We start from the raw sequence: 25063 nt of genomic DNA, 5'->3' as shown, positions 1-25063 counted from the left end.
CATTTAGTTACCTTCTTTTATGGTTTACTAGCGTGTAATACTTTTTAATTTATAATTTTTTTCACAGATAATATGTCGAAACGCAAAAATTCTCATGTTTTCGTATGCTAAAAATACGCTATTGTAATTTTTATGAGATTTTTATTTTTTTAGCATCATAAAGATAATAATTATGTAGAAAAATTCATTAAACTAGAAATATTTCTCCTTTTTAATTTACTCAAATAAGTTAAGATTTGGCTGCACGCCGTTATTGAAGACCACAGTTATTTGCTAGAACACACATTCTGTTATTCTGTGAATAAGATAGTTTTTTTTAAAACATTTAAATTGATCAATACTTTTATAGAGCATCCTCTTTCATTGCTTAAGCTATAAATTTCAAAAATTTATTCTTAATTGAAATTTTACTTTCAGTTACGTACAGACGTAAACAAATTTTGTTCTTCAATATGCATTTGATACCTGAACTGAATCTCAAACTTTAAAATTATCAGTAAATATATCAGTCAATTTTTACTGTAATATCAAACCATGTTTTTTCAATTTTTAGAACTAGATACAACTATAGGAACCGGGAGCAGTATAAAAAGCTAGGTTTCGTAATTTTTACAATCTTTTTTAATTTAAAACACGTCATAATATCAAAGTTTTCCTCAATTTGTAACTGAAAGTATTTATCTACAACCTACGATTGCGAAAATAAAGGCCGTAAAATGAAATTTTGGGACTTGATATCAAATATATATATGTGATGTACCAGCTTTAGTCGCAGCTTAAATTATCAGACGATAAGTTTAAAAGAAAATAGCATCCATTTATTATTATTCAGTAGAAATAGCAGTTACAAAATCAGATATCCGGAGTAAATAAAAAGAATTACTAATAACTTTTTGTATGAAATTTACTGCATCTTGACATTTAAGAAAAAGCCCCGATATTCTTTTGCGAGTCCTTTTATAGCCTCTGGAAAGGCGGAGCTTCCAAGAAATGACGTCAGCCTCGTCAGCCAATCCAGTTCGCTTTAAATATTTCCAGAACATTCTATAACTGTACGTGTAGAAAAGGCGGGAAAAACAACTTGACTACGGGGCTGTGGATTTAATTCCACGTACTTTCAAATAAGAGAACGTCGCCATTAAAAATGAAAAGAACATACAGTTAGAATTTTAAGTGTATTCTTGACTATGGAATTTTATTATTACATATATATATATATATATATATATATATATATATATATGAGATGTCATATTTCCATCTTAGAAGCACACAGAATACTATACAGCCACGTAAAGAGATCTCGTTCCAAGCACAGAGACTGCTTATTCCGAAAAATTATTTTTTAAGTATATGTGATTGATGGTAACGGGTCAAGATTATTTATTTCTATATTAAAGAATGCTCGCTATCACTCTGTAAACTAAATCTAAAGCCATTCTTGAAATTTATATTCCTCTGTTGATTTGTAGTATAGTTGGGAATTAGACAGCTCAATCGCAAAATGCTTTAAGCTTCGTCCGTTTAGTAACAAGAGAGAAGTATGCAAAGGGCCTTCTTTATGAAGCTGTCTATGGATGATAGATGATGATATCTTGGTTTCCATTGTTGCAACGATGGAAGACTTGAATTGTAATGAGGTTGAGATCTTCTGTCATTGAGCACATAACTACAGATACTGGCCTTCAGTTTTTGTCATGGATCATGAGCTTCCTCTGCTGAAGCTTCTGAAGAATGAATCTGTGCTTAGAAATGTTGCCAAAGTTGACAAACTACAGAAGGTTAGATTATTTGAATATGGCAAAGCACACGAGGACTATCTACCTAAAGGAAGAGGCATCTTTGTGAAGGACGTTTTAAAGGAAACTAGTTCGTATTCGCGTTATACATGAAGAAAACTACGAAAACTAACCATGAAGCCAGCCTTTTAGTCTGAGTTAGTATTCAGCGGTCTTAACTACTCGGCCACCGGTGAAGCGGACCAAAGACGGACTCCCATTTAAGCGATTCGACCACCTCTACATCACTCTGCCCTGCTTCCAGGTACCGCAAATTAAAGCCTAACTGAAATGCGCGTTTTAAACCATTGTCTCATGACACAAATTGATCACACCATTAGCATTTTGCATACTGCAGCTTTTTTCAGTATATTTCTTTAGGAATATATCGAAATTTTGTGACTATTTTATTTTCTCCCTTGATTAGTTTCTCCCCCTGAGTTATTGCCTTTTTTGTGACTTTTCTTTAATTTTTGAAAATCAGTAAAGTTTCGAAATCATCTGTTTCTCATAACGGTGTCACTTTTTTCTAAAAGATACGAAAGCCATACAAATATACTAATTTCCAATTTAAAGAATACCTGATTTCTATTTAAAGAATTCAATAGCTGTAATTAATGCTCTTTATTCTTTAGGAATTTTCAAGCAAAATTTTAGATTTATGAATCTTTAATCCTTTTAACTTTTCTTTAAGCTGAAGCATTCAAAGCCTATGAATAACTTCAGTAATACAGCCAGTGAATTGTTATAAAAATCATATCTTATTCCTGCTATATAGCTTTACTTGTTTCTGAAACTATTTAAAAGTTATTTTAAGGATTTTCCAAGTGTCTTAAAATTGCAGTAGAAATTCAGGTGCCTTTTTCGTCAGTCAGTTTTATTGCATTTTATTTTTTTATAATAAGCATGAATTCTCTCTCAATATAACAATAGATAGACTAGAAGAGAAACACGCTGATGTGACAATCAAAATCGTAAAAACAACCTTGTACTTAGCGTAAGTATATTGAAACACTCAATCGATTTCGAGGGCAGCTAAAGGTCCCTCCTCATCAGGTGAAAGAAATACCTGGAAAGAAGAAAATAAAGGGGAAGGAGTCTCAGAAACACGTGGTCCTTATCAGCACTGCACGTGGTTATAACTGGATTTTTAATCAGAGTTGCACTGGCTGCCTACTTTTACTGAGCCAGGCTATCTGATCAAGCATAAAGGACAAGAAAAATTAGCGAAGTTAAAAATAGGGAGCGAGGGGCATATGAACCTTCACGCTCAAAATCTGAACTTCAAATAATGGAAAGTAACCACAGAACGGAATTTTATACCCCCTGGTAGTACCAAAAGCGAATAGGTAACGCTATCTATCGGCAAAAATAACTGAATTAAGATAGTAGAATTTTAAAGGCATTAGGAAGGACTGGATTGGACTTCAAATGATTAACTAAACCTGCTAAATCTTTGTGAATATGAAAAGCCTCAAGAAAATCCAATTCACCTATGGAAGAAGCCTTTTGGATAATTTTTGCAGACCCAAAGTCAAAATTATGGTTAAATGTCCAACTATGATACGCTATTGAAGACTTGTTAATTTCGCCTTTTCTGACATAAGATTCATGTTCCTTGATACGAAACTTCAATGCTCTTTTTGTTTGGCCAATATATCTTAAAGCACACTGACACGATATACTATAAATTCCCCAAGAATTCAAGACAGAAACGCAATTTTTTAGAATCGAAGGGTGAATTTTATTAATAGGGGAGAAACCGACTTGAAAATTGAATTTCTCGAGAATCCGTGCAATTTTATAGCTAACAGAAGGATAAAATGGAAGCACGACAATGTCATTGATATTATTTCTAACAGTGGAATGTCTTCTTTGATGGGAATCTGAAAATTTTTTTTAACGGCTTTATCAATAATCACGGGAGAAAATCCACGGTCAATCGCAACTGCTCTCAAATAATTAAGTTCATTGGTAAGCAAAGATTCAGAGGAACAGACTTTAAGCGCGCGGAATACATAATAGTAAAAAGAAGCCATTTTTTGCTTAACAGGGTGGCATGACATGGCATGGGGTGGTAAACAAACTGCAAAGGGTTTACGGTACACAGTGGTGCTAAAATCAGTTTCATTGCGGATTATAAGAATATCAAGGAAGGGGAGGAAATTGTTGGATTCAATTTCAAGTGAGTCTCTAAACTGATAAATGAAGGCCCATACTGCTCGATCCCTAAAGATCCTTCAACTTCGGACCTCACGAAAGTTAAAAGTGCTATCAAATCTTCTCACATTCTACCAACTCAGTTGAAGAAATCACTTATTCCACCTGTTACTAATTGCGCTAGGCTTTATGCTCTTCCAAAAGTCCACAAAACTGGTATTCCTTTTCGGCCAATTGTTTCCAACATAGGTACTGCTTCATATCTTTTGGCCAAATATTTAGTTTCCAGATTTTCTCCTCTACTTGCTAACAATATTCACACTGTAAAAAATTCTGTTGAAGTATTAACTTAAAAATATTTCTCCACTTCGTTCCATTATGGTTTCATTTTATGTCAAATCACTGTTTGCTAATGTTCCGGTCGAAGGAGTACTAAATTGTCTTGAAACTAGGCTTCGGGAATTTCACTTCACACATACTGAAATTAATGAGTTGGTTTCGCTTACTAAAGTTTCTCTGAGTCAAACCCACTTTGTTTTTCAAAATGCATATTTTCGTCAAGTTGAAGGATTGGCTATGGGTAATCCTCTCAGTCCGGTACTTGCTGACATTTATATGCACTATTTTGAGATGAAATTATTTGATAAACTATCTTTTCGTCTTTGGAATCGGCATGTTGACAACACTCTCGCACTTTTTGACGGTTATAAAGAGGATTTATCCGAGATTCTATCTATTATGAATTCAATTGATCCAGCCATCCAATTCACTCTTGAAATTGAATCCAACAATTCCCTCCCCTTTATTGATATTCTTATAATCCGCAATGAAACTGATTTTAGCACCACTGTGTACCGTAAACCCTTTGCAGTTTGTTTACCACCCCATGCCATGTCATGCCACCCTGTTAAGCCAAAAATGGCTTCTTTTTACTATTATGTATTCCGCGCGCTTAAAGTTTGTTCCTCTGAATCTTTGCTTACCAATGAACTTAATTATTTGAAAGCAGTTGCGATTGACGGCGGATTTTCTCCCGTGATTATTGATAAAGCCGTTAAAAATGTTCAGGTTCCCATCAAAGAAGACATTCCACTGTTAGAAATAATATCAATGACCTTGTCGTGCTTCCATTTTACCCTTCTGTTAGCTATAAAATTGCACGGATTCTCGAGAAATTCAATTTTCAAGTCGGTTTCTCCCCTATTAATAAAATTCACCCTTCGATTCTAAAAGATTGTGTTTCTGTCTGGAATTCTTGGGGAATTTATAGTATATCGTGTCAGTGTGCTTTAAGATATATTGGCCAAACAAAAAGAGCATTGAAGTTTCGTATCAAGGAACATGAATCTTATGTCAGAAAAGGCGAAATTAACAAGTCTTCAATAGCGTATCATAGTTGGACATTTAACCATAATTTTGACTTTGAGTCTGCAAAAATTATCCCAAAGGCTTCTTCCATAGGTGAATTGGATTTTCTTGAGGCTTTTCACATTCACAAAGATTTAGCAGGTTTAGTTAATGATTTGAAGTCCAATCCAGTCCTTCCTAATGCCTTTAAAATTCTACTATCTTAATTCAGTTATTTTTGCCGATAGATGGTGTTACCTCCTCGCGTTTGGTACTACCAGGGGGTATAAAAATCCGTTCAGTCGTTGCTTTCCATTATTTGAAGTTCAGATTTTGAGCGTGAAGGTGCATATGCCCCTCGCTCCCTATTTTTAACTTCGCTAATTTTTCTTGTCCTTCATGCTTGATCAGATAGCTTGGCTCAGTAAAAGTAGGCAGCCAGTGCAACTCTGATTAAAAATCCAGTTATAACCACGTGCAGTGCTGATAAGGACCACGTGTTTCTGAGACTCCTTCCCCTTTATTTTCTTCTTTCCAGGTATTTCTTTCTCCTGATGAGGAGGGACCTTTAGCTGCCCTCGAAATCGATTAAGTGTTTCAATATACTTACGCTAAATACAAGGTTGTTTTTACGATTTTGATTATAACAATAGATGTAAAAAAGTTAACTTCGAAATTTTTACATTGATTTTTTTTAATTTAAAAGAATCAAAATATGAATATTTGCGTGATTTAAACATTTTTGCACTAGGTTGTATGTGTATGACAAAAGGTAACAGTTTTGAAAATAACGATCACATAAGAACTTTTACGAACATGGTGTATATTTCGCAACAATAGTTTTTCTATCTTAGATCCTCCAGTAAATTTTTGGTAACAAGAGAGTTAGTTCTAAGTGTACATTGTGTGAGAAATGTAGTTTTTTTATGTAACATTTTTCTTTTTCAGAGATTGTCTCTTCACTGTGGCGGTAAACAGTTTCACCAGTTTTTACAGTGGTTTCGTGATTTTTGCTTATTTGGGTTATATGGCCAACAAAGAGAGTCTCCCAATCTCTGAAGTCGCAACTGAAGGTCATGGTCTCGTCTTTCAAGTGTACCCTGAAGCAATAGCCACTCTACCAGGAGGACCGTTTTGGGCTGTTTTGTTTTTCACCATGCTTCTTACTCTTGGGCTTGACAGTGCGGTAAGTTCAGTCAAAATAATTAACTAATAGATTCATTTCCGAGAATTAACTTCATTTCTCCGAAGATTCATAGATATCGTAAACCATAAACCGAGTGAAACAACTATCAATTACTTATTTTCAAGCTTTTTTAATTTCAATCCTGTTTACCGAGTATTCTTACTTTATTCCAAAATAAACTTCATCTGCATACGTTTTACTTACTTGTCATCTAATTAGCAACATCCACTACTAAAAGAAGCTCTAGTAAGAAAGGGTATTAAATCTAAATTACAGTACATGCTCTGAAAATTTTAAACAGTGTAATATAATGGGCCGCAGATGAATTTTTTATTCTTATACTCAATTTTGTTCAAAAACAATGAAAAGATAAAGGGGGAAAAGATTCTAAAACTATAATAAGAACGCTTTAATAATTTAATTAGAGCTAAAATTTAAAATGTAATATTTTGTAATTTATCTAAAGTATCAAAATGTGGTTAACAATTTTGATCCTTTTAAAAGACAATGATCGGCAGCATTGTTAACACCACTGGTAGTTCGCCCGCGGAATCCAGTGAAAGAACTAGTTGTGAGTGCTGGCTATGTAAAATATTTTTGGCTTTCCTCCTGCAAGACACGAATATAAATCTTTTTCCCGTAGAAATCTCTCCACGGAATCTCTTAAGATATATATAACTTTCCTAATAGATTCCGTATTTGTTTAGAATTTTGTTTTCCTTTTCTTGGGCTATTTCTTAGCTAATGTGCAGAGTTTTAGGAACTGGAAAAAGGTATCAATATACATAGTAAAAAAATAACAAGCTCATCAATGACCGAACGGATAGGGCAGCTGAATACTGACAGCTTGACCCAAATATTCATAGTAAAGAAAAAAAATTGCATTAATGGAAAATTCATAAAAAGTAATGGGGGCTGGAAAGCGGAAGCAAAGCCAGAATTGAGAAACTCTAAAACAAGCTGTAAAATTTGCCTAATGGACAAATTTAAAGTTTACTGAGACTATGCGAATAGCTTAAGAGCCTAACGTAAGCAAATGAAATCAACTTAAGTGTGTAAATCCCAGAAGAACTGAAACAAACCGAGAACAAGAAAAACCCTCAACTGAAGAAGAAAAAACATGTAGACGACAAAACCAGACAGGTTGGAATGGAGAAATACGTACGAATTAAAAATAAGGACAGTAAAATTCTGAAATCGGCAAGCGGCCATTCAAGTAGCTGGCATGAAATTTAAACGTGTTCTAATGTTCAAGGGAAATAAATTAGTTTCAATTGCCTCATTATGGTATAAGGTTTCAAAAGAGTCATATTCTGGGAAAAGCTACAAGGAACGTTCAGGAAACCAGAAATATCGAAGTCACCTTTTCTCAAGGTAATTTAGGGTTCAGGTTTGGGGAATTTTTACCCTTGTTCGTCTTCTAGCCAGCATATTGCTTGAGCCCACCAGCGGCCGAGCATTAAAATCGCTGAACACTGATAGTTACTACCTGAGTAGGCATTTTCGTGGTTTTCCCCATGTGTAACGTGTATATGATCCAGTTTCCTTTAAAGTCCTCCAAGAAAGCATCCCTCTCCTTAGGCAGATAGCCCTAGTGTGCTTTGCCATAATCTACCAAACTAGAAGCAAAACTTTCTAAATCAACTGTGTATCATAGTGGTGTCCCTTCTTTCTACAAGATACGGGAACCGTAAAGATATGCAGCCTAACTAGACATTGTACTTCAGTTTATTCTGTGGATGGTAATCAAGTTTTTTGGGAGAAAATGAAATTTGTAAAGAAGACTTCCTCTACTTTTAAACGGAGCCAAGAAAACGCTCTGAGATTATATCAGAACGTTTTACCTCCTGCAAATGTTAACTATTTCAGGTCCGTTTTAATTTCTAAAAGCTATGTTAGAATGCTTTGCATTTTTTAACTTTTTTAGTTGACATACAAGATAAATATTGACTTTCACCATATCAATAGTTTACGTGAATCTCTAAGTTTAACTTTTTAAGTACTACTTTAATAGCGTACCTGATAAATTATAATCACAATGTAACTACATTTGCATACACGTCCCATCCTCATTTCGCTGATATATTTTTAGGACCAAAATGCTGTTAAAACATCAGCTCAAGAACCCGTAAATCTGAATTTTTAATAATAGTGAAGTTTATTAAACATATTAGAAATTATCGCACCTCCGTTTCGTGCTTTGTTTTGTGAATTATATTTAATCTTATAATTCTAATAACATCCTGACTTCTAACATTTTACTCAGACCTAAATAAAAAAAATTCTGCAAGATTATATCCTGAACACTATAAAATAGTTGAAAACGTATTGTTGTGAATTTTTACGTATCTAAATCATTTTAGTCAAATTATATGTAAAATTGTAGTAGCTTTTGCATAATGTAACATAAAATGTCTCAAGAGACAAAGCTTTACCGGAAAAATAAGGTTATAAGGGCAAGTTTTTTTAACATGGAGGTAAATGGTTATCTCGCTAAACTGGCCAGATATCGCCAAGCTGCGACAGTTTTGGCGACTAATTTTTGTCACCACAGTTGGCGAAAAATTGCCAAAAGTCACCAAACTTCGCAAACATCTGCTGACATTTTTGGCCCGGTCCCTGTATAACTGTAATTGATATTGCAATTGAATAACTATAACTAATTCTTATATGTAACTGTAAGCGTATCCGGCACTTATATGTAACTTTAATCATATATGTTTTCCAGTAGTTTCGAGAAATTGAAAGTGATAGCAATTTCTCCGCGAGCGGACAAAAACTAGGTAAGACCGGAGAGAGCATCAGTTCTCAGTTTTTCAGTTCGGAGTAGATATTGCGGGTAATGGAAGATCTCCGTGCGAGCTTCGCTCTTTAGATGCACTTTGCTTTGCGTTGTGTTTAACGTTCTTAGTAATTTGAATTAGTAACTACTGACTGCGTTCTGTTTGACTGAAAATAAATGTACGAGTACCTTTCTGAAAAGTTCCAGAACTGTAAAGTGTTTTTTATGGGAAAATAAATGTTATCAAGCTGTCATCAGTTCTGTGTGCTTTCAATACATAATACATTAAGAACCAGTACTTACACAAGATTATTGTTCTCTTTCACATAAACTTTCCATGTGTGTCAAAGGCAAGGTGAATTTTTGGTTTATTACTTAGTTACTATTCAAAATTTAGTCATAATCTCGCATTATTCATTGCAAAATATTATTCAGAATGATCTGAAACGTATTTCAAGAAGAATGAGTAAGTTTGCAAAAAATAAATACATACAATTTTATGCAGTTTTAGCATACAGTTAAATTCCTTACGGAAATAATTCAAAACTATACCGAGCCGTAACTGTTAAATACATTACTGGCAGATTTCTAAGCTACAAACCTAAAATTTAATTTTTTATTAAATACGCATTCAAGATGCCCCTTTACCAATGTAACCTAGAATAATAAAGAGTGAGATTAGTGTCATATAAAAAATTAACCGTCTGTTTCACCATTTAACACCTCAGAGAACTTTACTGCAACTAATATGCTGGTCATATCGTCCTAGATAAATGACTCCGTAGTAAATTAAGGCAATTAAAATTTTCAAATTACGCCTGCAATTCGATGATAAATTTCCATCTTAATATATAGTGAAAGTGAGCTTTATCGTGTTGAGATTCATATTTTATGCTTAACTTCAAGAGCGATCGCGCAATTCTTCCACTTAAAGATTTGCATTTAGATGACTCGTTAATTTGCATGAGTTAAAGTAATGTAAGCACAAAAATTGGAACTTCGCTAAAAGGTTCACTTCCTTCCCTTTCTTCGAAGCTCTTATAAATTTCTTACTCTCTTTAAGATATGTAAGTGCTATTTCACATAGAATTTTCAATAGCCTTTCTAACTGCGCATTTGAGAATATTATACTAATTACACGTTGAGTATGGCATTTGAATAACAAAGCTTCGTAATCTACTGCTCGTTACATTACATACTACACCAATTTCTATAAATTAGAAAGCAAACAGATAAACTGTAATAACTCATTAAGGGTTATTAATTCATTTTTAGATAAAATTTGTATCATTGAGCACAAAAAATATTCGTAAAAGTATTTATTAAAAGAATTATTTCTCGTAAAATTTAGGTATTAAATGAAGAAGTACATTCGAAAGCTAGAGAGCCTAAATCTCTCGTGTATGGATTACAACAGGCTTGCACTACATACAGAATGCAAAACACTTCAATTTCTTGCGGCCTGCTGCTTAATTATAATTAATTATACGAGTAATATATTCTGAAAGTAATTTGGGTGGGGCGAATTAACGTTAATGTACATTTATTCCAAATGATGTTGACGCGAATCTTTACGTTAATTGTACCTTTGACTGAATATTAAGCTTCAATTATTAATTTATGTACCACATAACCTTTCGTTTGTGTTCAGAATTTTCAACTGCAGAAAAACATACCTTTCCTAAACGATACATCTTTTGAAGGATTAAAAATTCCTAAAGCTTAAAATTAATCCCGAAAAATTCACATATTTATTACTGAATCGAGAAATGTATTTTTTCATTATATAGGGTAGAGTTGTGTCTTGTTTACTGGATATGATAAGAAATGTATTTTTTCATTATATAGGGCAAAGAGTTGTGGCTTGTTTACTGGATATGTCTTGCTGTGCTCAAGCTGTTGCTCTGCATACAACCTGAAGCGTTATTTTTGAATGAAAGTATCCTAACCTTAGCAGATTATATCATGTGGACCTTCGTGGAGAATTTTTTAAGGAAAACTGTTACACCTTACAAATGCAGAAAAATACCAAAGCGCCTATGCAGCCAAAGTCGAACTACCAGTACTCGGTGATTTCACCGTTCCACCAGCGGCCGAGCGGTAAAGTTCCTGAACACTGGTACTTCGGTCCGAGGTTCGAATTCCGCGATCGGGCTGGCTGCTTGGGAGTTTGCGTGGTTTTCACCATGTGTAACGTATTAATACAAACCAGTTTCCCTTCCTCCACGATAGCATCCCTTCCCTCCGTGTACTGCCTAACCGCTGAACACATAAATAATAACGATGACCGCTGGTAGTGTAAAGGTGATAAGAAAAACTAAAGAGTTTTGTTCACCGGGAAGACTAGCGCGGACTGAAGTTAAGCCCTTTTGATTTCTTTCTCGGGACTTGATTCCTTTTGCTTTCTTCTGGGAAGGTTGTAAAGGAAAGTGTGTATTGAACATCTGTTGCCGATGTTGCAAATTTTGAGGAATATCACTTAGACATAACCCGAGTTACAAATGGTGCACAGAGGTGTACTAAACATTTCTGAGTAACTATTTTTAGCTATGTAAACCACAGTTCACTAAACATTTTGATTACAGATATAGATGTCGTTCTTTTGTATCACTTCTTTCCTGAACACCCAGCGTAACATAGACAGTTATCTTTTGACAAGCATCTAGTCTTTTGAAAACTGAGCCTGAATTTTTTCGATAGGCAGTGTTTCGAAGTCAAACACTTTATCATGACTATCTCAAATTTTTACGTCCACGGTGAATTTTTGATGTAGACAGATCGCATATACTGAAAAAATATAGTTCATTCCCGTATAGCCTGCTAACTCAACATTAAATATTTTTTTCAGAGTATACATGATTTCTTTAAGTAGTGAAATGAATAATGCTAAAATTTTTTCGGGTATTTAAGTATGATCGAGTGGACTGATCAGAGTAGCGCGATTTAGCGTCAATAATGGATACCGCAGCAAATACTGGTGACCGTTCCCAAAATTTCCGCCAATGGTCGACGAGATAATACATGAGTACCATTTTTTTTTTTTTTAAGCTAACCTATTTTTGTATTATTAAAGCAAAGAATGACCAGTCCACATCGAGTAACTGAAAAGTAAGCGAAGCTGTGAGCCATGTGATATTAGAATTTGAAAATATAAATTAGTTGAAGAATGTTGAGTAGATACGCCTGTTTAGTTAAATGAACTGAACCATGTATGCGTAAGATAAGAGGTACTAACAGATGATACCCCCACTGCACCGACTGAGCTGCAAGTCGCAGAATACTGGTCTTTTCCATGGTCCAGGACTTGAAGCTTTCGTCCAGATCTCGAATCCCGGCGAACGAGCTGGCTGCATGGGCGCTTTCGTGGTTTTCCTCGTGTGTAACCGTGGACACAAACAAGTTTCCCTTAGAATATCCTCCACGAAGACATCCCTAACCTTAGGCAGATAGCCCTTGAGTGCTTTGTCATAGTTAAGTAAACCAACCAAACCAGAAGTTTTATAAGAAAGGTTTCAGAATTTTAGGAGATAAAAGTTGAATTTTATTATATTTGCCTTCTCTGCTCACAGGTGATATCAGACTTATTCGTGAACTTGCAAATATAGTGAATATATAATAATATTGGCAATTAAAATCTTTACACTTAATATTTTTTTGGTTTATCTCATTATGGTAAAAGCAAGCGAGTTCTGTCTGCCTAGGAACAGGGATGCCTTTGTGGAGAATTTTCTTGTAGAAACCGAGTCATATGTACATTGCACGTAGGGAAAAAGGCCCATGGAGCCAGCCCGTTCTCCAAGAAGTGAATTCGAGTCAAGCTATCAGTGTTCAGTGATTTTACAACTCGGTAACCGATGGGTTAATAGTTTGGGGATTTAACTATAAAATGTTAGTAGCTATTTTTGCTATTATGCATTTCTAGATGGGTAGATTACCATACATGTTTTTAGAAAATTTAATAGTTCAAGGTTGAAAAATCTTCCTTGTAAGAGGAAGTCTTTTTTAGAAGTTGTAATTATTCTACTTTTATAAGTTTGACGCATTCAAAATGAGAAGACTTTCCACAATATCAAAGAGCCACCACCCGGTGAACAGAATCAGCTTAGTAGGATAGATTCATGTTACTTTTAACCTTCTAAGTTTCACTAACGTATCCACTCGTGAGCTTTGTGCAGCAGGAAATAGGGTTTCTTTAGAAACTCAACAGTCCTACTGTTCACGTGGTTAATTTTTATATTCTGCGCACAGGACAGTCTGGGGCGACTAGTGAGAGGATGTTAGCTTCCGCAATCTAGATTCCGTAGCAGGAGCCATACCATCTTCTGGCTGATTGGGACGGTTTCATAGCTCCGTGATATCAGCTTCCTACTTCTGTCAACTCGCCTAAGCAAAAATTGTATTCACCTGACTACACGACTTAATGCCATTCTGAAAATTCCAAATTTGGTTCTTTCAATATCAGGGCATACTGCACTTTCCAAATGCACTCAATAGCATTGGTGCAAATGCAGGATTCATTTTCTGTTGACTATAGTCAGTACCGCATGCCACCTTTAGGTTAGTTTAGTTAATTACGGCAAAGCCTCAAGGGCTATCTGCCTAAGGGAAGGGATGCATTCGTGGAGGACTTTCTAAGGAAAACTGTCTCGTATACACGTTAGACATGGGGAGAACCACGAAAACACCCATGCAGCCAGCCCGTTCGCGGGATTCGAACCTCGGACGGAACTACCAGTGTTCAGCGATTTTACCGCTCGGCCGCTGGTGGGCGACACCTTTAGGACCTGTGTTTAAACTATGGACACCTTTAAATCTCATGCAGTCCGAAAATGACGCCTCAATCAGTTACCAGTGGTTTCATCCAGGAGACAAAAACAATGGCTACAGAAGCGTAGTTTGATAAAACATTAATGTGATGCATATGGTAAGATGTGCTCGGCCCATTTTTGCGTATCGCCCTCTATTATGTCTAAGCGAGAGTCATGGTTAAGCCGCTGGGTTTGGAGGCCAAAAGTTATGGGTCTCTTTTACACATCCCAGGTATTACGGACTTCATTGGAATTGCGACTGGTGATTTAGCTGGAGATAGCACTCTGGAGAAATCAAAGGAAGTAACTCCGCTTTGATTTGAGTTAAAACTTGGACAGTATGTTTCCAAATATGTGCGTATATTTTTAGCTTCATAAACATGTTACATGTTTTCCTCAATGGGCATTGTCGGAGCTATCTTTAATTGGATTTATCTAGTATTTATGCTCAGAAACGTAGCTATCTTTTAAGCTGGTAACTTGCCACATCAGCTGTAGTCATCAGCACTTATCAGAAATCGAGATATTACCACACCCGCTATATAACTCGTAACTTTCTTCTGCGAAGTATTACAATCCTGATCTGTGACCTAATTTCACACTAGCAGACGACTCACGATTTCATTAATATGCGGGATGTGTAAAATAGTCATAGTTTTGGTCTCCAAAACCAGCGATTTAAACATCATTCTTGCTTAGAGAAAACAGAGGGCGATATACAAAAATGGTTTTCATAACATTGAACAATATCAGTGTGTAAAGCACACATGCACGCTTAAACTATCTTATCACAAACAGCATGGACCTTTCATCGAAGATTTCAAGTTAACATCGAAATCTATTAATTTCCCTCCTTCAACTACGGAAATTCAGGGCGAAATGAATTCAGATGAAATTTAATCTTTGCAATAGATTTTTGAAGCTGCTCGATTTGTATGAAAAATTTCTGGCTTAATTTATGACTTAACTTTCATTTTCTTTTGTTAACAAATTGCCGACTTATTCCGTTGCTTCACGACTTGTATTCAAAATATTTCTGTGTAACAATGGTGTTATGGCCAGCATAAAATGGCTTCTAAAGGTTCTTCTAATTTCTATGAGCTTAGGCGTTCACACACAACTGTATGTCTGAATCCTGAATCCTGTTGTCGATAATCATTTTTTTCCTTTTATTTGTGTAGACGTTTTGCTTAGTTTGCATTTAGTTTGCTTAATATTTGCATGGCTCCTTTTGTGATGTGTAACTATCATAGTTTGCCACATTCAGTATGCTTATTCGCTATGAAAACATGCGTTCTCTATTAAGTCATTATTAATTCGCCTTGTTGCATTTGTGTGTGTATATATGTATGTGTGTGGATTTATGTATTTTTAAAAGTTTTTATTTCCTTTTTTTTTTTTTTTTTTTAATTTTTAAAACTTAGGAAATCAAAATATCATGGAAATACGTTAAGTGAATATACATGATTCGATCAATAATTTTCTTAATATAATTCCTTATTATTTCTTTAATCTATATTGTATTGCTCAGTTTTTAGCTTTTTTCTTTTAGATATACTGACTCTGTTTAATAGAATGTTTCAAGAAAAATGAATGCTGTCATTAATTTCAAATTAGTAGACTTCTAAGTGTTTTTATGACTAACTTAAATCTTCATAGACCTTTCTAACTTTCTATAAAAACTAAATCAATAAATTATTGTGCTTCAGAAATATTGCATATGTCTGTGTGTTAGTTTATATGCATATAATATTGAAAATAGTTATTGATTTCTTATGAATTAACCAAGTAAACAAATATTTCAAAACACATATAAATAGTTTATCAGATAAAATTAACTATAAAAGATAACTAAAGTATGATAAATATCAAAGTTACTAATAATTAAATAACAAATGTATAAATTCAAAATTAAAGGATGAATATAAGATTCATTCAGCCATGTTCTTTCTCAAGAGAATAGATTTAGCTGTATAAGGGACATTTTCTGACATTGTAACCAAATGAATTTGAACCGTAATTTGAAAATCATTAATGTAAATAGTTAATTCTTGAGAAATTAAGAATTGAAACTCATATGATTCAATGCTATTTCCAAAGTGATCTTTTCGTTTGCAAACAAAATACAATGAAATAAAAATTTTAAAAAAATTTTTAAGTGATCTTACTTACTGCTAGTTTTTAATTTTTCATGAAAATACCAAGTTTTCTGAAAAAAAAACTTTTACTGATTTTCAAAACCAAGAAATTAAGCCATCACAAAAACAAAAACGAAGACTGTGAAAATATTAATAAAAGTAATAAAACCCACTAAATAATTTGTAGTCAAATGTTACAATTTATTAACGGCATGAAAAGGCAATGCGTAAAATTAAAGTAAAATTAAATAAAGAATATATAGATAGAAAAAATGTTAACGCTCACAAAATCATTAGTTTAAATGGTACTTATGTACTATCACAACCATCTTTGCGCAATATGGCAAATTTTTACGGATGAAAATGTAAAAGTTACTTAGCATGTGCAAGATAGTGGCTTTCGTATGTCTGTATGATTATGGCAAAGCCTCGAGGGCTATCTGCCTAAGGGGAGGGATGCCTTCGTGGAGGACTTTCTAAGGGAAACTGGCTCGTATAAATGTTACACATGGGAAAAACCACGAAAACGCCCATGCAGCCAGCCCGTTCGCGGGATTCGAACCTCGGACCAAACTACCAGTGTTCAGCGACTTTACCGCTCGGCCGCTGGTGGGCGATAGTGGCTTTCGAGTCTTCCTTTTTAGATATCTTCCCAATCTATCGATATTATAGTAAGTTTGGTAAACAGTATCAACATCGGAAAAGAAAACACACTTTAGTAATTTAAAATACAAATCTGAATTATTAAATAAGAATTATGTCGTGCGTTAAAAAGTAAAACACTCGCATTCTTCTTCGAATCTTTCAGTAATTTTCTTTATTTTAATTATTTTTTCGGTACTATTCGGTTTTGAGGGCCGTAAAAAATCGCCAAACTATTGTTGATGCCAGTGCTGCCAAAAATAATTGCTGCAACCCTAACGCAAGAAAGGAAATATAATAGTAAATAACTATTTAAGATTGATGTTTTAATTTAGATGAAAATTTAACTTCATATAATACTTTTTTTTTATTATAATTTATATAAAAAAGGCTAAACATGACTGAATGGAAGCATAAGAGTAAATAACTATTTCAGATCATTATTATAATTTATATAAAAATTGCTAAACATAACTGAATGGATGCCTGCATCGCTATTTCGCTACTGAGTTATCCCTAAAGCATAATTTCATCACGTTGGTTGTTCAAACATAATTTTCTGTAATGAATTATGCCTTTTCTTTGAAAAACATTCTCGGTTAAAGTGCAGAATCGCCTACTTATTTGTTTGCCGCTTTTTACAAGGGTAAAAACAACTGGATTTTTGTCAATTTTCTTTTACTTTCTAAGTGAAAATAGGTCGATGTGTACATAGTAGTCAAGGGTGTGCGCAGTGCTATTTTTGTTAAATTCTGGGATTTTTTTTTACGTGAAAATGGGTCGATGTGTACATGGATACCGAGTATGTGCTATTCTTAAAAATACGTCAAGCAGTGGGTGATTCTGCACTTTACCCAAAATTCTATTGCCCACTCTTCGTCATGGGCAATTTCCAAATTGTTAAATCCATAGGATATCAAAAAAGAATTTAAAATCAAAAAAGGATTTAAAAGTTAAACTAGTATTTCAATGGCGTCTTAAGAAATATAGAACTACATAAACTTACGCAAATTGAAATCAGCGCGTACGCCTGATTTGGCGCGCTGTTAAATGGGCCCTTTGCTAGATTTGGCGCTTTTCCGCATACATCTTCGCTGAAGTTTAAGGCAAAAAAATATCACGATTTGTGTGTAAAAACCGTTGGAACACAATAAAATAGAATACTTACGAAAATGGCTGCGTTGCTTGACTAAAGTGATTGTTATTGAGCATGGTTGCCAGAAGAATGGTTATGCGTGTGGTTACCAGATTTTGGTAATTTCTGAAAATTTAGCTACTTCTACTAAGATGGTTGCGCTAGTGCGTAAGTACCGTTTAAAGTCGTTACAGTGTCAGGAAAATGGTTCTTAAGATTAATTCGGTTGCCTATCTGTATGAGAAGATCTTAGCTCAATGAGTCTTATTCATATCTTATTTTTGGTTTGGTTTAGTTTATGATGGCAAATCACACTAGGACTATCTGCCTAAGGGAGGGATGCCTTTCCGGAGGATTTTCTAAGGGAGCCTGATTCGTTTACATGTTACACACGGGAAAAACCGCGAAAGCTCTCATGCAACCAACGTTCGCCTGGATTCGAACCCAGGTCGGAACTACCAGTGTTCAGCGATTTTACTACTCGGCCGCTGGTGTATCTATTTATGGATTTACATTTGCTACTTAATTATTAGCAACTTTAATTTTTATTGTACTTTATTTACTTTTCATAGTTAATTTAATTGATTAATTATTTAAACGTATTTTGTAATACTTGTTTAATTAATGAGGAATTAAAAAAATAATCAGGATATTTTTATATTGAAATCGAGGTTGAATGAAGTGTTGCGATATCTGTGCAAAATTAAAACATTTGTGTAACAAATTTTACGATAACTTTTATTTACCTTTTGCACATATAAAATTAAAGAATTTGTTTCAAAATAATATAGTAAAGTTAAAATTAATTTAAATAATTTTCTTGCGCCATTGCTGCAAGGAATGAAATTTGAATTTAATAAACATTCTCTATTTGTAAAAAGCAAATTTAAAGTTAATTAAATTTTAAATGAAATTGAATTACAAATAAATGATTAATTATTGCTGCGAACTAATCTACAATATCATTTAAATTCAGAGAACATATGTACATCAAGTGCAAGTATCTATGAATGTATAATAAATGTATAAAATATATAATTCCAAAAAATTTTTAATCCTAAATATTTATAAAAATGCATAAGTGAATAATTGTTGAGCAGGCAGGAGACAGACTTTAAATTTGCTTTTTAGAGAGAATGTTTGTTAAATTAAAATTAAAGAATGGTAGTCTAAAAGGGCCTAAAGCAAATTTAAAATTGCGCGCTAAAGCTGCTTAAGATTTTATTTAACAAAATTTTAATAATTTCTCTTTTTAAACTCAGTTTAAACAATTTTTCCGGGATATAAACTAAAAATTCATGTTTAAATTTTCGCTGGGTGTGTAATCTCTAACCATTTCCTTTTATATCTTTTAATTGGCTGAACACCAGCGATGTCGACGATTTATGAGCTAGACAGAGAACTAATTAAAATTCGGCAAGCAACAGAACTTGAATTAATAAAATTTGATAAAGAAAACAAACAATAAAAAAACAGATACAGCTTTCATTGTCAGTCCACAATTCATATTTTTTTAAGTAAATTAAAATGCAATTTGAATTCCCCTGGTTCTGGCAGGGATTAGAAGGCTGTATACAATTTTGATACAGGAAATAAAAGCTTAAGTATATGTTTAGAGTATAATCTCTGTAACTTTGACTATAGCTGTAACCATTTTGGTAGCTTCAGCAATAAATTAATTACTCTTAACTGTACTAGTCAAGATTTAACCTTTATATCTTATACTACGTACAAAACAAAAATTCTCAAACTCCAAATCTTACGCTATAACCAAATGGTGAACATTTAGATAACGACGGTCATGAGCGATCTAGGGGTCCACAAGTTCACATTTCTGGCTGCTGCTGTTTCCATCAACTCAGTTGTCTTAAACATTCGTTAATTTGTACGTTCTGAAACACACTGCAATAGAAATGAGAAACAAAAAATAGAACAAAAGCAAAATAAAATTATTTGTTTTTCAGAGTCTGTTAGATTTTGTGCTCAGGAAAACTAAAAAATTAGTTGCGCCCTTTCTAGCATTCCTGACCTTCTACTTAGAAACTCTTCACATTCCTCTACGTAAAGAGTTACTAGAGTAAGCGATACCCAGCCGACCAAATCAAGTTGGGGAAGAACTGAAGTTTTTTTGTGCCGCGCAGACAGGAAAGTGGTTAGTGACTCTGATTGCCGTACTAAAGGGCCCAGGTTTGAATCCCGAAGAAAGCATGAATGTAAATTATCCGTCGCTTCCTAGGAGATAACGGTGGGTGCCCGCTATGGGCCTGCATAATAAAATGAATCCCGCCTCTGCCCTTAGTAGTGGCGAAAGCCTAAAATGGCTAGTGTCCGGCATTAAAAAAGTGAAGTTTTCTTTTGTAAGTTTTCAGTTTCACTTTTCGGATTTCAGTAATTAGCTGAGTAGAAGTTTTATATTTTTAGGATATATATTATAATACATATTTATGAATTTGTCAAGGGGAATTTTCTAAAATTATGTTCCCAGTTAGAAATTAGGAACTAATTTTAGTTTCTCAAAATGCTCAGTAGTCTAAATTCGTAGGTTAAAATATTTAATTAGCAATTCTTACGATATTTCTATTAAAGAAGCAAACTTTTTGCTACTTTTAATCTTTCTGCTTAAAAATTTTTTAACCCAAAATTGTGTCTTGTGTTTTACAGATGGGCGGTTTGGAATCTGTTATAACAGGAATCTTGGATGAATGCAGCGTTCATTTCACAAAATGGAGTCTGAATAGAGAAATATTCACAGCTCTTGTTCTAGCCTCGTCATTTTGCGTTTCGTTAGTCAACGTAACCAGAGTAAGTTTCTTATTCTATTTCTTTGCTTTATCAGTCTTATTTGTTGCTTTCAATAGACTGTTAATTATTTACATCTTAAACGCCAAGTTTACAAAATAAATAAGTATACTTTCTTGATTTTTACTTATACAAGATAATGGCGTTTTTTCATAAAAGCCATCTGTAAATATCCATTGAATAATATAAATTCTTTAGAAATTATAATTTCGTATGTTGTGAATAAAAGCATTAAATTTTAGTTATTCTGTACGTTATATTATTATTAGTTAATATTTCGAATTTTTTTGTATTGTAACAATGCATTCTTAAAAGTACTTCCCTTTCAATCTTATGAACAGCTGGCAGATCCTAAACGATCAAAAAGACACATCTATATAATAACATATAACATAACAATAGGGCGCTTCCTTCTTATGAAAAGAAGGAAAGGAGTTTAGGCAAAATTGCCCATTACTCTTCCGCCATTTGATCATTTAAGTTAAGGGATTTAAATGGTAACTCCCGTAAAAGGTAAATAATAAATAGAAAAGATCTCAAACCGACACCAAATCTATCAGCAAAAGATCCCATCTCTAAGTTCAAGGTGTCGGCTGGATCGTAAAAACTTCCCTATTGGATGGAAAACCGATTCAATCCCTCCCAAACCACCAAACGCAATTCTTGACCAAACAAGAGTGCGATGGAGAGTCAAATAAATAAATAAATAAGGAGGGCAGAGGTGCATTCTCAAGCCAAATGGCCAGGTAGTGTATAAAGATTTGATATCATTATATTCCAAAACACAGCTATGAGAGGGAAATCCCTGCATAGTTTCTTTTCAAAAAAAAAAAAAAAAAAAAAGAACTCACAGGGCGTCTCAAAGCTTGTTTCTTGTGGTTCCATATTCACCTTACCTGTAGGTGTTTAGTATACATCAGAAACCCTATTATGCCAGAGAGCCCTTTGTATAAAAGGGCTTGATCAAAGGTAATATAGGGAAACCCAAGGAATTTGTTTCTAGGGACAGAGAACACCGGACATCGTCCCAAAAAGTGAAAAGATGTTTCCTCTTCTTCTCCACAAGCTGGGCAGAGAGGAGATTCAACAAGACCACATTTGTGGAGATGCTTAGCTAAATAAGCATGTCCAGTAACAATTTGAATTACCTGGCGTAAGTTAGTTCTACTGAGGTGTATGAGTTTACCTGAAAAGTTAAGTGTACTGAGCACCAATTTAGAATGAGCACAGTCTGGAAGTTTAGACCATATATCATCATGTTTGTTCTTTATCCAGCTTCTTACTTCTTTTTTAACCGTTTGATATGAAACTGGGTAAAATGGTTCTGGGCCAGACATGGGGAGTTACGAAGCATCTTTAGCTACTTTATCAGCTAGTTCATTTCCAGCAAAATCACAATGACCTGGGACCCAGACTAAACTAATGGTATTATGGGCCTGAGCCAGAGAATTGAGATCTTGAGTACAGTTCAAAACACAGTTTTGTAACTTGACACGATTAGCCAGGGCAAGGATGGCTGATTGGCTGTCAGAGAGAATATATATATACTTATTAACTGTATTTCTAGCTAAGAGCTCCTTGGCGACCATATTGATCGCCAGAACCTCGGCTTGGAAAACAGTTGTAAATTTACCAAGGTATAGATGAAATCTAATGAAATCTTCTTCAGATCCCTTGGTCCTTATAATAGCTCCAGCTCCAGTGAAGTTGGACTTTGATCCATCTGTGTAACATTCAATTGAGCCTGTTGGAATTAGGTCAGTTAGAGATTCTATCTCATTCCTTTTTGGTATATGAGTTGAAAATAGTTTATCTGGAACTATTGTTTTAGTAATTGCATCTTTGGGCATATAGATTATAGGGATCTCATTGCCCAAGTCCAGGCATATGTCAATGTGGCTTTTCAGGTGGCTTTTATGACCAAAACCTGTCCTTTGGCACCATGTGCCATTTTAATTCAATCTATACATGGCTTTAATTGCTTCTCCGCTCAAGAATAATTTCAAGGGTGGAATTTGCAGTAAAAATTCTAATGCAGCAGTAGGGGTACTATTTAAAGCCCCACTAATGCTTAGGCAAGCAAGTCTTTGCACCTTTTGTAAAATATTTAAATACGAGCTTTTGTTAATAACATTAATCCAGACCACGCATCCGTAAGAAAGCATTGGCCGGACAATGGCAGTATAAATCCATAGAGTAGATTTTGGGTTAAAAGACACATCTATAAGTGCATGTCAAAAATGACGCGCCAATGCTTCCCAGCTCCTAATAGCAACTATTCTTTTTGTTTGAGTTCAGCTCATTTTTTGTATTATATAAGCGATAATTGACTTCAGGTAACAATTACCATAGTCCGGAGAAGCTTTTGTTAATATAATAAAGTCGTAAGGTCGGAAGTTCGTAACCCGGTGTGGCCGAAGTTGATTTTATCACATTCCATAGCATTGAAAAGAATCAAATTCTCAAGAATAGCATTCGATTAAAATGTGATGGACGATAATTGGTCACTGCATTGTTATTTGTTTAACTAGGTGTCCTTCATTTTTTCCTAGTTGTCTTTAAAGCGTTAAAGGAATTGTCGTCTTTTCCCCCCGTGCACGTCTTCGGGGCTTAACGGGTAGACAACCGCCTAGCATCCTTAAGATCCAGAGTTCTAGAGAGTGCGGATCTAATTTTTCACGTTTCCGAAAAGAATATAGGGAAATGTCGCATGCATGCCTTTGTAGCGTAATTGGTAACACATCCCGCTATCAACCGTAAGATCCAGAGCTTGAATCCCGGAGAACGTAGAGTTAATTTTTCATGTTTCCAGCTTAAATAGGAGGAAAAAAATAATTAAATAGTAATTAATAGCTTAAATAGAAGGAAGGAAAACCTAATAGCTCTATAGAAGCAACAGACTTAGATGTGGTGGATGACAATTTTTCACCACTTAGAACTAGGCCTATTGGATCTCTTTTCCCTATTACCAGATGCTTTTTATGTGGGAAAGAATGTAAAGAATTATTGCTTTCCCCCCCCGTGCGTGCCTTCGTAGTGTAACTGAAGCACGTCTGGCTATCAGTCAAAAGGTCCGAAGGCATATAAGCATTCCGTACCGCGCCACGTGTGCATAGAGAAAAATACTTCCTCATGATAGGACATGGCTTCAGATGACATGAGTTTCTCTACGCTGTTAGGAACACGTTTACTTTGCTTGGGCTCAGGAGTACACCTCCATACGGTTTGAAAGAAGTATCGAAAGGACTATTACTGTTAATGATGTGCGTTGTATTTTTGTTATTATGAGATTACACTTCTTACAGTACTGTAGTGTGATGAATTTAATATAAGAAAAAAAATGTAGCGATTTCCCTCCCCCTAGAGAAAAAAATATTATTTCTTTCAGTATGCTAACTCCATAAATCTTATATTGATAAATATATGTAATAATATGAGCACAAGGAAATGCCGAAGCACTGTCGAATGCGTGCTTAGATCCATATTAAAGAAGAATTTTGATTGCGTAGTATCTAAAGAACTTGGCAGTCGAGGCAGTTTTAATTCCATTTTTATTTCCAATTGATATTTGTGGCCACAATCACTTGGCACTCTACTCGTGCCTACAAAAGAACATTTTCAATTTTGATATTATTCCGATAGAAGCGAAAGTAGCAGCGCACACATAATTTCAGAAAGACGTCTAGCCAAGAGGAGAGCACAAGCAAAAAGTTAGAGAAGTATTGCGAGGCCTTCCATATTGGTAAAATCAAGAATTTTAAATGAAAAACAATAACGGTGAAACCATAATTTCTGAAACTTTTACTCCTATTACATTTATGGTGTTAAAATATTATTTATCAGTATGGAAATTAGTATCATAAATATTTATGTGCATTACATTTAATTATAAGTAATGATTATGTAAAAGTTTATTTTGTGATATTCTGTGATAACAACAACCTTCCCTGAAGAATTGCGATTATGTGAACTCTCAAACAAAAAGACCTGTGGACTGAAATGCTGAAAAATTTAATAGGACTCTAAAAATAAAAAGTTTATTTTAAAAAATTGATATTTATAAATTATACTTTACAGGGTTAAAATTTTATAATTTATGTTTTTTTTATTATTATTATTCGCTAGTGCTTTAACGCTTTTCTTTAAAAAAGCTTCTCTGTCGCTACGCCTTTTTCTTCTTGAAGGGGGGGGGGGGAATATGTAAGAAAAATAAATAATATGTAAAAGATTAAATTAGCAACGTAAATTTCCCTTCTCAATTCTAAAAATAGTAACCTCTCTCTGCACT

General features: G+C 34.3%; 1 protein-coding gene across 1 annotated transcript in view; it reads left to right on the top strand.

Annotated features, from left to right (window-relative positions):
- LOC118198446 (sodium-dependent dopamine transporter-like) overlaps positions 1-25063 on the top strand; it is a 459018-nt gene that overhangs the window by 401527 nt on the left and 32428 nt on the right. Inside the window, exons 9-10 of the mRNA XM_085807121.1 lie at positions 6234-6471; positions 20638-20778. Of these exons, the coding sequence (XP_085663247.1) occupies positions 6234-6471; positions 20638-20778 (379 nt within the window). The remainder of the gene's footprint in view (positions 1-6233; positions 6472-20637; positions 20779-25063) is intronic.

The sequence above is a fragment of the Stegodyphus dumicola genome, chromosome X1, assembly GCF_044657685.1.
Source record: "Stegodyphus dumicola isolate Sdum_Otavi_A_Nest chromosome X1, ASM4465768v1".
In the NCBI taxonomy this organism is placed as follows: domain Eukaryota; kingdom Metazoa; phylum Arthropoda; class Arachnida; order Araneae; family Eresidae; genus Stegodyphus; species Stegodyphus dumicola.
Note: the sequence above shows the minus strand (reverse complement) of the source record. Positions and strands in the feature narration are given on the sequence as shown.